We start from the raw sequence: 16,125 nt of genomic DNA, 5'->3' as shown, positions 1-16,125 counted from the left end.
TTCTATGTCAGCCTCCCAAAGGACTCAGAGTGATTTAACTCTGGGAACTCATTCCTGGGTTAAAAGAATGAGACTCATAATAAAATAATACCTAGCATATTCTATGTATTTACTATTTGCAAGTTACATTCACATAGTTATCATTTCACAGATTATTTCACTTAATCCTCAGAGCAATGTCACCAGACAAGTACCATCACTCCCATTTTACCCAGCTCTGAGATTAAGTAAATTGTTCAAGGCCACATAGCCAGCAAGAGCTACAGCCAGGATCTCTATCCAGTCCTTCTGAACTCAACGCTCTTGCTTACACTCAGAATAGCAAACTCCCATTTCCAGTGTGCTTTTACCTAGCCTTTAGAGCGACAGATGGGTTCACAGCACACACACACACAAGTCTCATTATGCTGATGTGATGACCCACCTGAGGAAGGACTCCTGTTGCCTCTTTCAAGCCCCTGTTTTCTCTCCATCACCACCACCCTCTCTCCCCTGACTCTATGCCAGCTCTGTGTCCCCTCCCCAGTACTCCCACCTCTAGCTGGAAGGTCTGGCTAAGAACTCCAAGTCTAGCTTTTGTGTGACATTCTCCTTGGTTTTTGCTTCCTCCCCTTTCAGTTTACATCTGCTTCTCAAATCTCTGTTCCCACATCTCCACTTGGCTCCAAAAGTCAACAGGCCCAGGTTCCTCTTTGCCTGCAGGCACACATTCAGCACAGCATGTCTCAGTACTGTTCGGGAACCTGGAAGAATGTGTGGATGAATTCATTCCCACCCACCAGCTCTACAAACTGAACACAACGGAATGCAGAGGTGGTTATTTGAATGCCTTATGCTTTCTTGTCAAGGGCAGTTACAAAAGCTGACATCATAAATACATTACTGATCTCTAAGAAGGAACCGTAAATATATCTGCAAAATTCTTAGAAGGGAAACTTAGAAAGATGAATCTTCTATCTTTAAAAGTTTATAGAAAATTAAGCAAATTATGTGGTCTTCTTAAAGAGGACCCTAAGAAGCAGCCCTCATGGAGCAGAAGAAGCACATTTACATCTTAAAGATAATAGTCACAAAATTCCACTATGGCGCAACATTCCCATGTGAATATTCAAAATTCATGTACTAGTGTGTGTTTCCTTTTTCCCAGCAAACTTTATCAGTCAGTATGGATAACCAGTCACAATCAAATATGGCCAAATAAAGACCAAATACATAAATAAGACAGTAGTAATCAGTATAACAGTAGGCATAGATCATGAAACACTTCACTGGTGGTCAGGAAACTTGGTTCAAATCTTACTCTTTCACTGCGACTTCTCTGGGCCTTAGTGTCCACAACATAACAAGAAAAGGTCCCTTCCCAAAACTCTCCAAATTTACAATTTTATAAATCTAAGCATACAGACCATAAAGGTGACATAATCTTTTAAGTTCAAGTGAGTTACAAGAAGTCTCCTCTCATTTAAATTACAAAAGAATAGCCCAGAATAGAGTGTTACAAATTTTAGGGCTGGCCTTAAAGTTGAAGCATTTTAGCCACCTCTGCAACAGGTCCAAAATGCAAGGCATTTATCTATTTCTTCAAATAGTATCACTGGGCACCTACACTGCACTACCCCGTGGTACACACTGGAGAGAAAGGAGAGAAAATTAGACCATCCTTGTTCTCATGTAGCTTATAGACTTATACAGATTATATTTCAACTTTATTATTTCTCTATAATTCCTTATAATATGATAATTCTAGGTAAAGTTTCAGTAGTTAATATTTTATAAGAAAAAGATCATTTTTTCCTTGAAGCTTGACTTTCAAGAGTCTTTGTCATTTATGTTAATCTAAAAGCAAAAACATTTCCCAATGGATGATGACTTCAATTTTATAATGTAAAACAGAAGAACAACTGGGATTTGCTATGCAGCAAGCATGGATGGAATCTCTCTCCTCCACGTATGGAGTGATATTCATTTAGAAGTCATGCTACCTGGGCTCATCTATGCTATAAAGAGCCCTGAGTACTGGCAAGCATTTTAAAAGGCAAAAAATTAAGATTCAAATTAAACCTCGGTGAAAACTACACAAGCTAGATCAAAAAGTAAGTTAACTGCTCTAATTCCCCAAATGTGTGGATGACATGTTTCCTGAACTGCTGGCCTGCATGGATTATGCTTAATGAGAAGCCTACCAAGCAGGGTTGCTGGGTTTCTAACTTCACGTAATCCACTAAGAGGCAGAAATAAGCTGCCATTGCCCTAACTAAACATGGGATGACTCAAAAAAAAAAAAAAAAACCTCAAAAAGTTAATTAGTGATGACTTCTAATTCAGGGAAATGGCTAATATAAACTAACTGATGTATCACATATGCTCAGGTAACTTACGTCCTCTCATTCAAACCCCACAACCTCCTGTGAAGGAGGAACTTTTAGATGAGGAAACTGAGGCTCACAGCATGTAAATGGTTTGTCCACATTTGATAACAAACCAGGTCACGCCCACTGATCAACTCTAAAACCCTTGCCATTACTTATAAATCTGATCACTGTGAATGGAAGGATCAGTAAGTTTATCAGTGAACAGAGGCATCATATGGAAAACCTTGAGCCAACACCACGTTGTTTTGTAGTGTGACAACTTCCTAAGAATCTTATAAGAAGCCCAAGTCATTAAAGGCAACTTTCAAAATCACTGTAGCAGTGCTGCTTAGCTGGGAGAATGACTCTAACTCGAGTGGATGCGGAGGGAGCTGATGACTCCCCAGAACAGAGCTGGTACCACTGCCTAACCACATCCTGACCCAAAATTGGATCCTCTCAAATACACAGTAATGCTGAATTTGTTCAAATCCCAAGCATATTGCTCACCCCTCTCCCAAATTATATTTTCTCTCTTTGTCTTTTTTAACAGGTGGGTGGCGTAGTGGACAAGGGGCATGGGAGAATTTTTCTGATATCTATAAAAGTATACAATGCTAATTGAAAGGTGACCTGAATATACTTTTAGTTTAAAAATCTTGGGCATCTACAAACTATCCTGCTTCTTTCTCTTTCATTAACTATTATCCAGAAATACTATGTTCTCATAGAGCAAAACTCTGGGGTCTGTTTGGGCATGTTCAAAGAATGGTGCCGGCCCGGGATTTGACACCGGCTGGCTCATGAACTCATGAACCTGCAGATGCTGTACAACAAGGAGGAAGGGTGACTGAAAGGATGTCTAAGGTCCTGGAGCGCCCATCACAGACAAGTCCCTCCCCACCTCACCCATCCCCCACCTCACAATGCTGAAGAAGCTGATCCCTTCTAAATTCAGGTGTGTTCTTTAAGTGACAGCAAGGCCTCTGGTGCAGTCTTTTCAAAGCCTCAGTAAAAATCTTATCTACAACTTCCCTTAGCCCAGGCATGCAGGAGCTAAAGTCAGAGCCCGTTTCACACAAGCCAGAACTAGCTCACAGAGCAGAGAAAAGAAAGGAATGTGGGTACGTGTCTTTTCCACATTTGAGGCATTCCGGTCTCAGGCGAGTTACAACCTAAATGAGGGCAGATGAAATATACGAGAACTCAGAGTAAAAGGAACAAAAAAAGACCTGATCTGCCCGGAGAGAGGGCTGGATTTCACAAATATGGATCCCAACATTTTGGTTGTCATCACCTGAAGGCAAGCAAGGTTAAACAAAGACTTAAAAGATTCATTACAGCTGAAAAAGAAAAAAAAAGAGAAAAAGAAAAAAAGAAAAAACATTCATTATAGCCAAATCAGAGGATGCTGAAAAACACAGTGCTTTGTGACTCTGCTTAGTTTCAACAAAAAGAAAAGAAGAGGAAGAATTTATGGTGTCATACTCACATCTCTGAAATCACAAAAATATGCTGGTTAGTCACAACAGCATGGGGCCCTCAACATTTTAAGCCCTATTTTGACAATTTGAATTTTCTACTTGCAATTACCTTCAGAGTGAAGAAAGGGCAGAGACAAAGGATGACCAATTTTGTTGTTTCTTTTGTATGTAAAATAGACTTTAAAAATATAGGGCATGTCACTTCCCCCAGACTACAACTTCAGAATTATGCCTGCCACAAACATCTCCTGAAAGCACAAGTTAGTCACAGAAGTTTAGACAAGGAAGCTTCAGAATGACGAAGTCTTAAAACCAATCAGGAGGATGGCATTTTGGTTGGGTTAGTAAGCACCATAGTGCATGGATTTTTTTTTTTCAAGTTTTAAATTTACATTTCCTCAAGCAGGAAGGAGGAAGGTAATGTACCACACCCTCAGCAAGCAAGGAAGAAATTTAGTTTTGTTTTTGTTTTTGTTTTAAATTCTGTGGTGTTCTTTAAAATCCACATAGAACAGCTTAACATTGTATATAATCCTATTGCTCCATAAAAGATTGGCTAAAAATATTAAGTACCCAAAAGCAAGCAGAAGACAATAAAGTCATTGCTATTCTATTTTCAAGTAACTGAAAAGTCAATAGAACTGTAAGAACCAAAGTTGGGAATTTTCTGCACATTAGCTCTATGGCCTCAGACAGAAATTAGATGGTCTTCCTACTGAAAATGAGGAGATGTATGTTTGGAGCACTGACTGGCATTAGAACCTGAGTCTAAAAAAAGGCTCTGCCTTTAATTGTGTAAACTGAGTCCCTTCCCTTTCTTGGGACTCGGACTCCTCCTCAGAAGAGGCAGGACAGGATGCTCTCCAAGGCTCTTTCATCTTTACAATTTAGTTACAACAAGCAACCACTTCCATTCAGGCCAAACATCACCAAAGCAGACAGAGAGTGGGCCCAAAAAGCTGCATTCATAACAAGTGATAAGATCACTCAATGGGGGCTATGACGTGTGACATGACTTGCCTATATCCAGAGACCCCAGAACCCTGGGCATGCTCCCCCTCTCTCCCTGGGTCCTACCACACTCCTACATCTCTCTGCTGCCCCTGAGTTTCTGTGGCAAATCATCCCAACTGTTGCAGACTTAGAAAATGGCATAACCAAGCTCTACTAAAGTTGTATATAAAGCAGAAGTAACAGGCGTGGAGTAAAATGTACATGCCATAGGACAATGATTTAGACTCATATTCTTATACGATCATTGTCTGCAACAATATAAATATCTACCATTTGGGGAAGGCTCATTTTGAGACATTCAGTTATAACAGGAATTCATGTTAGAGAGCAGGCTGACCTCTCTCTATATTTTCAAACCAAAAATGAGTAATGCTTTGGGTCATTCCACTTCCCTCCGCCTAAGCAGCTCCATGAATCTGGAGGTGTCTGACAAAGTGCTGGTGACTCAAGGAAGAAAAAGAATAGAAAATAAGCAATGTCATGGCTAAGTATCTCCAGATCTAAGAACAGAGAGGAACAGGGAAAGAAAAGAAGGAGAGATTGATATGGGGTTAGGCAGATGGTTTCAGCAAAATGTCCTCTGGGAATCACATCTCTGGTTGGTCTGGTTCAATGAGAAACCCAAAGGGTGCCTTTTCCTCCTGACAGTGGACTCCTCACTACAATCATCCATGTAATAGGAGGCCTGTGTCTTACATCAGAGTTGAGGGCGGGAGCCAAGGAGCTTTTGTGACTTATTTGAGATCATGGAGACCACAGATCATCTGCAGAGTTAGAGCCAAGCTCTCTACTACATGATGAGACCAGGGACTCTCTCTGGGAGGGACTCAGCCCAAAACTAAAAGCAGCAGTTAACTGGCCCCCAGTCAGCTCTTATGAGCTTAACCTTATTAATCTGGGGCTTGGGGAAAAAAAAAAAAAAACTGAGCCAATCACTTACAGGCCCATTACCTCCTGCATAAAGAAAATTCATAATGCCTTGCCAAAACAAATGTAATAACTTGGTGTCTTCTTTCAATTACCTCTGCTTTCTTAGAAACATGTATCTGTGGATAAAGCCTCTGAGTTAACCCAAGGAATTACCTAGAAGATTAAGAAGGCCCTATAATTCCTTGGGCCAGTGAAGAAAGAATACCCTTTACCAGGGAATATTAAAAGAAGGGAGTAGGAAGGAAAAAGAGGGAACAGAAAGCTGCACTTGAAGGCTGGGGATTTAAACAGGCATAGTAGATAAAAACACAGTTTAGCTAAGGGTGGGAGTGAGGGGTGTCAGCTCAGTTTGATGGGGCGTTGGGGCGAATTGTGCTAAAAGGCTAAAGAACCTTAAGATTTTTGTATCCTAAAATCTATGAGTTGCTCTTTTCTGTTATTTATCAATCCTTTTAGATTAGCCCAATTATGAAAACGGAAAACGCAAACCACTTTATCATTAAGTTTGAGAACTTCAGTGCATCCAGCTGGTCCTCTCAACTCCCATCACTGTCCTCCACTGGGGACTTTCTCTGGGAACCATTCACACCTGGCACGTGTGTCTATTCTATTAGGCCACCATTACAACACCTTAGAGAAGACACAAGACTTAAATGAAATAGACACGATCATTTCACGTCTTGATGCTCTCTGTCGCCCGTCATCTCTTAGAGCCTCCATCAAAACTGAGGGCAGCAAATCTTTCAACAGAGAAAAACCATCAGCATTTTTTCCAAAGAACAAAATGTACCTATTCACAGTGTCAGCATGGAAGCCTCTGGTTTGAAATACCCTCATTATCATGCATGGGTGTGTATATAAGCAAAAATTATCCATTGGGGAAACAGTTTTCAACTTTCAGTAAGAGGCTCTTCTTTCAACTGTTCTATCATCACTGCCAATCCACACCCTCTAAAAACCTCTCCAACCCCAGGCGATTTCTCCTCTCCTCTTCCTTTGGAAAAGTCCAGACTTAAATAACTGTATAAATATATTAAAACCACTAACTAGAGAAAATAAAATCGAGTAATCTTCCTTAAAGTAGCAAAACTCAAACTTGGCTTAATGGTTAATGAACATGGCTGCTTGGCCAACTGGATGATTCACAGAGTTATGGGGACTGGTTAGAACCTGTAAGAAACTGGTTGCACTGGCATTATGCGGACTTCTCAAAAGCTGGCCTCCCTTAGCTAGGGCAAGGCACTCTTTAGTAAGCACAGCTGCACTCCATTTCACTTATCAGATTTGATATTTTTTCCTTATAATAGGTTACCCAATGGTTAAAAATGAGAAATTAGTTGCATTTGTAGTGTTACTCATCATGTCTTTCTACACTCAAATCATTTTTATTCAGCCCTAAAAGTCAAGGCTTTGGGAGGTGGAGGCAGGAGCACCTACTGGCTGATAATTCTGGCTCTGATGTCAAATTGACTGGAACGCAATCCCAACTTTGACCCTGACGAGCTAGGTAATCTTGAGCAATTTTAAAAGGCCTTCCTTCTTGCACCTCAGTTTACTTACATGTAAAATGAGCATAACAGTACCAAAAAGTCTTGCACATAGTGTCCATTTAACACATGTTAAACAGTATTCATGATTTTATTAATATATTTACTTCAAGATGAAATATTCATATAATTACTTGACGATATAATTAACAGGGCTTCCCATTTCACACGTTCTCAAATTCCCTGCAAATGAGTGAGAATTATCGTGATGTTAGAAACATAGTAGGAAATCTTGCTAGTGAACTTGGATTAAGAGGGACTCTTTCCTACCTCTGGTTCCCCTTAGGTTACTCAGGCTTTAAATCTCCTCTTCCTAAGCTCCAGCAGCCCTCTCCTGGATACACAGTAAGCTCTAATCAATACTTTGCACGTTAGGTAATATACATGAGCTCCAAGCTAAGGACCTTCATACAATATCAAATTGTAAATCTCCACAGAAACACCTTTATGAGGAAGATAAGGTAAGAATCTTTACTCAGTCTATATGGATTTAAAAGTAAATTTTAAAGGCCACATTATTGCAAAATATCAACTAGCCAGGAAAGGCTTGAATCTAGATCTGGGTTCCAGGCAGGGAAGTTGAAAACCTTACAAAGCCACATTATTATCACAAGTAAAAGGGAAAAGGGAAAGTTCCAACAGAAGGCTAGACAGGCTGTACTGAATGATTAGATGAAAGCATGATTAGAGATTTCTAGCATTAGCATGATTTTGCTGCAATAACCAAGTAGATAGTTTAGTGTTTTTGAAGTTAAATAATATAATTTCAATTACAAAAAATTTCCCACTCTTTACAAAAGAATTTTTGAGGTTCTTTTGTAAAGTACACCTACACACCATGTTAGATACTCTGGTAGTTAACAAAGAGGAAAAAAAATGACATGGTTTATTATACATTGGAAAGCAAACCCTTATATACTCTGCATAAGTGTGATTTTATTTAATTTCTTAAAATCCTGCAACTTTCAAATAAATGATAGTAGCAGAAGCAAAACCTCATACGAATGCACCACAATTAAAACCATCCAGAAAAGTAGACAAGTCCATGTAAAAATTGAGAAAACTGATTATATACATGTGTATATGTATGATATATATATATATATATACACATAATATTCTCAACATTAAAAAAAATTTTTTTAAAGGCTGCTCACATAGTCAGCCTTTGAAAGAAAGCAATCTTCCCTAAAGAAAGAGTAATGATCAATTTGTTGATACTCACTTGGATTTAAGTTTGGAATATTCTCATTTATGGCTGTGCTTAAAACAATGCAATAGTTTTCTATTCATGCAGTCCTGATCTTCATATGCTTACCAGTTTTAGAACAGGTGGGAACAGTGACCTGCTTTTTCAACCATTATATCCCCAGACATGACTAATTTGAAGCTGAGCAAATTGCACATAATGGGCCAGGGAATCAAGTTCATGATTCTGAGTCGGCTGCACTCTTGTTTCAGGGCACATGGTCTCCTTCTCCTCCCCCCTTCCACCACCCCTGCAGCTGCTTCTCCATGAACTAAATTCACCACACGTGAAATCAAAGGGAAATTATTTTTTAAATTTTCTGCAGGCTTATTTTTAAGGAGGATAAAGATTAAGCATATCTTTAAAAATATTTTCTTTTCCTTCAGGGGTTCTTAAATTTTTAAATTAATTTCAAATGCAAAATGAGTTAGCCATCTAAGAAACCTCGATACATAAGAAAACAATCAGATGCATGATTTTATAATGGCTCAAAGTTTTTACAAAAGCATGGCATACTTCACTGAATTCTTAAGACCTCAAATTCTACCACATAAGATACTGCTTTCCAGAATCATCTTGCAAAATCCCATTAAAGGTTTAGCAGTATATAGACACTGGCCCAAAACAAAACAAGCACAAAAACAAACCAACTAAGAAAAAAAAAACTTGGTTCTAAGAAAGTTGTTGGAGTGGGGAGGTATTTAAGTTGACTAATCAAAAATCCAATCCCTCTTATTTGCTTTTTTACCTAATATTTAAATCTTCCCCATCAATTCTAGAAAGCTACAACCAAACACCAGTCTAAATGTCGTATAAAATTGTCTGAGCACTCAAAAATTCATACAATTTTATAACTGAAAGGGACCTTAAACAACCTACCAGTGAGGAGTTTGAAGCCTTCTGGTTAAATGAAAAAGTCCCTGCACACTTTGTGCACATGGTTTGTCATGATTGTTTGGGCTGCTGGTTGTTTGTTTTTGTTTTTCATGTACGTGTTTGGAGCGTGTTTGGAGCACTTACACTCTTACTATCAGGAGCTTTGCCATTCAGCTCCTCCCGTTCCTAGGCTGCCATGTTTACTTTCATCCAGGACAACAGTGATCAAGTAACATTATATATCAAGGCCAATTCAAGGGGAAGATTTCACTTTCTCACTTGGCCTCTGCAGTGAATTAGGAAGACACTGTACACCCGCGACATCTGACTTCTGACAGATCGAAGGAGCTGAGCAGGGAAGAGTTGTCTTCTCACTGGGGAGGGTGGAGGAGGAGGTTTCAGAACTTTCCTTAGACTTCCCAGCCTACACACATTGCTACTTCCAAGCTGATTCCACTTGCCTACTTTGTTGAAGGTCCATCCTTTGCTCAGTTTCACCTGCTTTCCAGTTTAGGGAAGTTTGGTAGGAAAATTTATCATGGAACTTTTGTTTATATTTATATCCATGTTTAGGTCTTGTAGCATACCTAAGTTCTTAGATTTGTTTAATAGCAAAAAAAAAAATTAACTTTCTGATTGAGATAAAGGCTAAGCCACTATTCAAAGTGCTTAAGGTGAACTGGATTTGATCTTTTCAGCTTTCCCACCAGAACCTGGGACACAGCCTTGGCAACTGAGGAAGGGGGTATTAACTAAGAGGTAAACTTACAGTTTCTCCCAAGAAGTGTTATACAGAGCTGCTTTTTTTTTTTTCCCTTTTTCAAAGAAAACTGGAGCCAAAGCAGTTCATTTACTGAGGGGATCTAGACCTATCACTAACCTTTTGAGATAGTTATCAAGTGGGGTCAATACCAAGTTTTCTAGGGGGGAAAAAAACTCTTGGCACCACTTATTCCAGACGAGCCCTTCTTTGAACATACAACTGTTCTGATCCCATGGAAACTCCAGTGTCCAGCAGCCACTCACTAATGCCCGTGGACCTTCTCCACAGTATAAGATTCCAGAAATTATACTAGTTCCAGAAGTGCCCTAAGAATCCCACAACAGCAGATAATGGGCTAGATCAGCTTTAGAAAAAGAAGCACACACCAACACACACCAGGGAACTATGTGTAATGGTTCGCTGCTTGTGCAAAAACCTCAAAGAGGATGAAGGTCAGACAGGGATAATAGGCCAATTTAATTCTGAAAGCACAAGGTGCAAGAAATTTTAATTATGGTCTGCCACTGAAATCACACAAGATCCAATGGCATCTAACTGCAACTGCTCATCAAGGGAGACAAGAGGTGTAATTGTAACCGCTGCATAATCACTGTGAGGGCACAGGGAAGGCTGCCTTCAGCTCCCAGCAGAGAATGTATTAAGAGCCTCGAAAAATCCAATACAGGGAAACATGGAGATTGCACGTAGCTAAACAGGAGCTTATAACAGCAGAGCCAGGGTGGGGAACAGAGGGAGAGTGTGTGTGTTTTGTGTTGGGGGTGGGGGAAGAGTTTGAGGATTCCAAGAATAAAAAGATTAAGCTATTTGACCCAAATTGAGGGCATGAGCTTGGAAAACTCTGAACCTCTTTCTGTTTTGTGGATACATACACAGAGAAAGGCACGATCTCTTCCAGAAATTCTCTCCTTGGTGAAGCTTCATCCATTCTCCTTTGTTTAAACAGCTTGGATGTTACAGTGATTTACAGAACCAAACTCCCTTTCATTTGTTCCCATCAAATTCAAGTCTGGAGACAAAATGACACGCACACGCCTCGAGATGCCCAAGCCTGTGCAGCTCTCGCGACCACGACAACCGCGATGACGCCCGCGCTGCGCGGGTTCTGGAAAGGGACGCGCGCCAAAAGCCCCTCTGTGGACTCTCCTCTCTGGAAAAGTTTTATAAAAACGCGAAATAAAGAAGCCAAGCCTCCCGTTCACGCCGGTTGTGAAGTTGGCGCTGAAGTTTGTGCTGGGACATCCTAAATCTCGAGGGGGAGGGGAACGCGAGTGTGCGGAGAGGCGGAAGGATGGATGGAGATGGAGACACGGAGAGAGGAAGGAATTTTTCGAGTGGAAGGTCCCTGAAACCATCTTCTTCACCCGGAAGCCTGTTTGGCTCGGAGAGGTCCGGGCGACGCACGCCAAGGGAGGTCTTCTAGGGCGGGCGCCGTAGCCGGGAAGCCGGGGAGCTATCACCTGCGGGGGGGCTGCGGCGGGGGCAGGGGCTGCTCTCCTAGGCGCCGGGCAGGACCAGGGACTTCAGACTCACCGGCTCTCGGGGCTCTAAGAAGTGGGGGAGGGGAATTCGCGAGAGGGCAGGAGGCCAAAAGCAACACCTTTCGGATACGCTTTTCCCCTCTGACCTCTCTCCAACTTCCCGCAGCGCCAGCCGAGAACTTTCTCCCACCTCACCTCACCCCATCCAGGCTCCCCGCCAAGGCTCGGACCTGCAGACGGCCACTGCGGGAGGTGGGGCGGGGGTGCGGCGAGGAAACCGAAGGCGCGAAGGTCGGGACCCAGAACGCAAACTCTCTGCCCCCAGCTGAGACAACCAAATGCGTTTACATATGCAATGATCACAACCCTGTAACAGGGCTCCGGGTCTGCGCCCGGCGGAGTTCTCCGACTCTTCGGTTGGTCCTTAATAAAGTCCATTACGTTGCCCTCCGGGAGCTGATTGAGAGGGAGCCGAGAGGAAAACGGGGGAACGCGGGAAAAAGCGGGGGAGAGCAGCAATCAACTTTGTAACCTAGCGCTTCCTCGCGCGATCCGTCGCCATGCTTAAAGATTCCCACCCCCGCCACCCCCCACCTTCCTTTCAAGTGGATACTGAAACTAGGCCAAAACTTTTTCCCCTCCTTTTCTCTTAGCCACTAGACTGGATTGTGCCCCACGGAGCCCCATGGAGCTCTGCTTTCTTAAGCACAATAGCCGGACTAATTAGATCATAGAAGCAAGGCAGTGATACTGTAACAAGTAGCCCGAGAGGCAAAGAGGGAAGGGGCCCGAAAAGAGAGAAAGGGGGAAAAGTTTGCAGCTCTCTCACTTACCAATCAAGCCTCCTACCAGAAAGGCGATGATTTGGAACACGAGCAGAATCCCACCAACAATGCACAGCTTCTTGGTGCTCATGTTTTCTATAATTGCCCCAGCCATTTTTGCGCCCCCCTTTTTTCTTTTCTCCTTGAAATAAATGTTTTAGGGTGTGCTTTTTGCTCCCTCTCCCCTCACGCTCCCTTCTCTCTTGCCTCCTATCTGGACGCTGCAAAACTTCAGGGGTGCGGGAGCGCTGCGAGAATGGGACCGGGACGGAAGGCGCCCGCACGGATTCCCCTGGCGCAGCCGGTTCGGGCTCCCCCAATGCCCGGAGCTGTGATTGTGGCCGCTCCGCCGCCTGTGGACGCTTAAAGGAGCAGGGAAGCGGATCACATGACGCCGCCTCCCTCCCTTTCTTCCTCCCTCCCTCTCACGCTTCCTCCCTCCCTCCCTACCTCCCTCGCTTCCTCTCCCCCTTGCCCGCCTGTGCGGGGCTCTGAGCTCTGGCGGGTGCTGTTGTCCAGCTCCCGGGTTTGGGAGGCAGCCTGTCCTGCCCGGGGCTGGTATCGCTTGGGGGTGGATGTTGTTAAGTGGGTTCCCCCTACTCCGCCTCCCACACGTTTCCTCTTCTGGTGCGAGATTTAAATCACCCGTGGGCAGCTTTGCAGACCTTTAACTTACGCGTTGACTTTAGGAAATGGTCCCCACCCCCGACTGCTAGAACTCTCTTTAGGAAGGAGGAGGAGAATTTTTTAAAGGGACCCAATAGATGCTTAAGTCACAGCACGGAGATGCGGAATAAAGTCTCAGCTCGGCTTCCTTCTGTCTGATCCCAGCCTCGTTATTGGGCAAATAACCACCTAAATCCCCTCACTGCACCCCTTGAGGAAACCTGCTGTCCGGCCAAGTCAGGCCACTGTTCATTACCACATTATCCCCTACTCCATAGGCTTCCAGAGCCTTGACCCTGGCTCTTGCCTTGAAAGAAAATATACTCTATTCCATCGGAGTTCAAACCTCATTTTAAAACCAACAAGTCTAAAAAATCTCTCTTATTTTCCAAACCACCTCCATGTAGTTTCTCTGGGAACTGAACCCCTACAATTCCTGTATTTACTTTCTTACCTCCTATTGCAAGGACTTGTGTGTACACGTTTGTCTCCACCATTGAGCTGTAAACTCCTAGGAGATAGGGACCAGGTTCTATTCATCTTTGTACCCCCTAGGGTGCTTAACAAAATTCTAGCTCTAGTAGGTCCTCCGTAAACTTTTGTGGAATGAATAAATAAGTGAATGTGAAAGCAAGCCCATGGTGTGCATTTCAAAAGCCTAAAACAGAACTTATTTGATTTAGACGGAACACATATTAAGTTACAATGTTTGTTGTCTCTTTGTGAGGGTATATTTATATTTATACTTAACTTCAAGGGGGAAAGGCAGGTGGGACTCTAGAGATTTCCTGCTCTATCAAGCCTAAATTCCTGGACTGGGTTGTTCCATGTTTCATAAACTGGCCACTTGGCCAGTACAACTCACATTGCCCAACAGACCCTTGATTTTTTAACAACCCACTCCCACACATACACGGTTCCTGACACCCACCACTCCTTACACAACTGGTTTCCTGTCCCTCCCCCTCTTCTACACCTCTTCTCATCAAGAGAATATCCAAGTCCTATTCCCTCCTCTACTCTGTTCCTGAACTTCCATTGCCTTTATAGAAGATGCCATGCAGGTTACACTTAATAGAGGTGTTCATTTCTAGTCTCCAACTCGACTAGGCACTCCTTAAGGACAGGTACCAAACTTTATAAAATTCCATCTCCTTGGCATCTAACAGTTTTTAACAGTTCTGGGGATATAGGTGCTATTTACTCACTGTTTTTCCTTCAACCCTTTAACCAACAGGTACATATTCCACCCTTAACCTGTCCTAAGCTTTCTTTTCTAAGCACTTGAGGACACCAAGGTATGAAGATGCTTGCCCCAGTCCTGGAGGAGCCCCAGTCCAGTTGTTTTTCACTGAATAGTGATTAACAGCCTTGACTTTAAAGAACATCAGATCAAATGGGAAGAAGCAGAGTTACTGTCAGTAGTATCAGTCATCATTTTGACTGGTACCCAAATACAGATAGACCAGCATGGGTTATTTGCACTCCTTCTTTACATTTTCAGAAGCTGACATCATTTTGTTTTTTTCCTGACAGGAGTAGGTTCCAAAGCATCATAAAAAGAATGTCCTTCTCACCTCTACTGTTAGTTAACTCCACATTCTGCGTTCTCATCTCAGCAAGCTGCCAACTTCCACACATTTAAAGTAGTTATGCCTCTGTGTTAGAATTTCTTGTTTAATACCAAGGGACATTTCTAAAGCAAGGCTAATAGGACTCAATATCAAGATTTACTCTCCATTTGATACTACATTTCACTATTTAAGAAGAAAGAAGTGGTGTCCTATGCACTTCAAATGGGTATTGAATCTATAAGACATTCTTGGCTAGTTGAACTGGTTTATTCATTTAAGATTAGTGAGTCCTCAACTCATTTTTCTATCAACTGCTAGAGCACTCCTCATCACCTCAGATCCCAAATGCATCTCTTTAGAATAATAGGCCTAACTCTTTAGGTTCCAGTGTCCACATCTGGAAACTAGAGGTTTGGAATTAAATACTGGTTCTCTACCAAGGTGATCCCCTATTTTGAAAGGACATTTATATAACCATTCTTCTAGAAAGAGATATTTTTAATTGCTAATCAGTGCTTCTAACTTGCCTTATTTTACCAGTATTGCCAAAACGAGTATAGGGCAGACACCCGCAGTATTTATCACCATGAACTGCTTTAAAATTCACAATGTCTGAATGTTTGAATAATAAAAGTAACTGTTGGATCCATATTTCCCAAGGGAATAACACAGACAAGTAGAAAAGAGCATGAAGGAGTGTTTGAGTAGGCTGGATCTGGGGGAGAGTCTAGATCCCAGCTCTGCCCTATGGTGCTGTGTGTGATCACCACAGGCTGTTACATAGTCACCCACTCTGAGGCTCAGGTTTCTCATCTGTAAAATGGAGATGATAACAGTACCTACCTCAAGGTATTCTTGCAAGATATGATGAGGATGACCATTCTGGTGAGGTTAATGATGACATGATGATTATATTTAGGATCCCTTAAGGGAAAACAAAAACCTTATGTTAAAAGATAGTAAAACTGATCACTAAGTGGTTCTTCCTCAGCTCTAAAATTTTATCATATTATAATTATTTTTGGAAGCATATTTTAGGAGCAGTCTGGGTGATTAACTCTATTTGACAAAGGTGCTAATAAGGCCAACTAGCATTGGTTATAAGGCCAACTAGTATTGGTTATTGGTTATAATAATAATAATAGTATAATAATATAATAATAATATTATTATTCCCAGTATTGAACACTTAACAACACTCAGTGAACTTTAAACACAGAAACATTCTATTCTAAAAACTGCTCCCAACCACTAATAAAACACTTCTGGGGGGTAGGGTCACTAGATAAAGTGTCCAAAGGATGGATAATCCAAGGGTGCGATCCATCTCTGCCAACCAAAATCGATC

At 42.0% G+C, this 16,125-nt stretch overlaps 1 protein-coding gene across 5 annotated transcripts in view; it reads right to left on the bottom strand.

Moving 5' to 3' along the window:
• Positions 1-12,907, bottom strand: part of WLS (Wnt ligand secretion mediator) — a 131,617-nt gene extending 118,710 nt beyond the window's left edge. For 2 of the 5 annotated variants that reach the window (XM_010989013.3, XM_064493469.1), the window contains exon 1: positions 12,547-12,907. In XM_010989013.3, coding sequence (XP_010987315.1) covers positions 12,547-12,652 — 106 coding nt within the window. In that variant the 5' untranslated portion in view covers positions 12,653-12,907. The remainder of the gene's footprint in view (positions 1-12,546) is intronic. The other 3 variants (XM_064493471.1, XM_064493470.1, XM_010989014.3) reach the window with 2 other exon arrangements.
• Positions 12,908-16,125: the final 3,218 nt, after the last annotated feature.

The sequence above is a fragment of the Camelus dromedarius genome, chromosome 14, assembly GCF_036321535.1.
Source record: "Camelus dromedarius isolate mCamDro1 chromosome 14, mCamDro1.pat, whole genome shotgun sequence".
Lineage (NCBI taxonomy): Eukaryota > Metazoa > Chordata > Mammalia > Artiodactyla > Camelidae > Camelus > Camelus dromedarius.
This window is presented reverse-complemented; position numbering and strand designations above follow the sequence as displayed.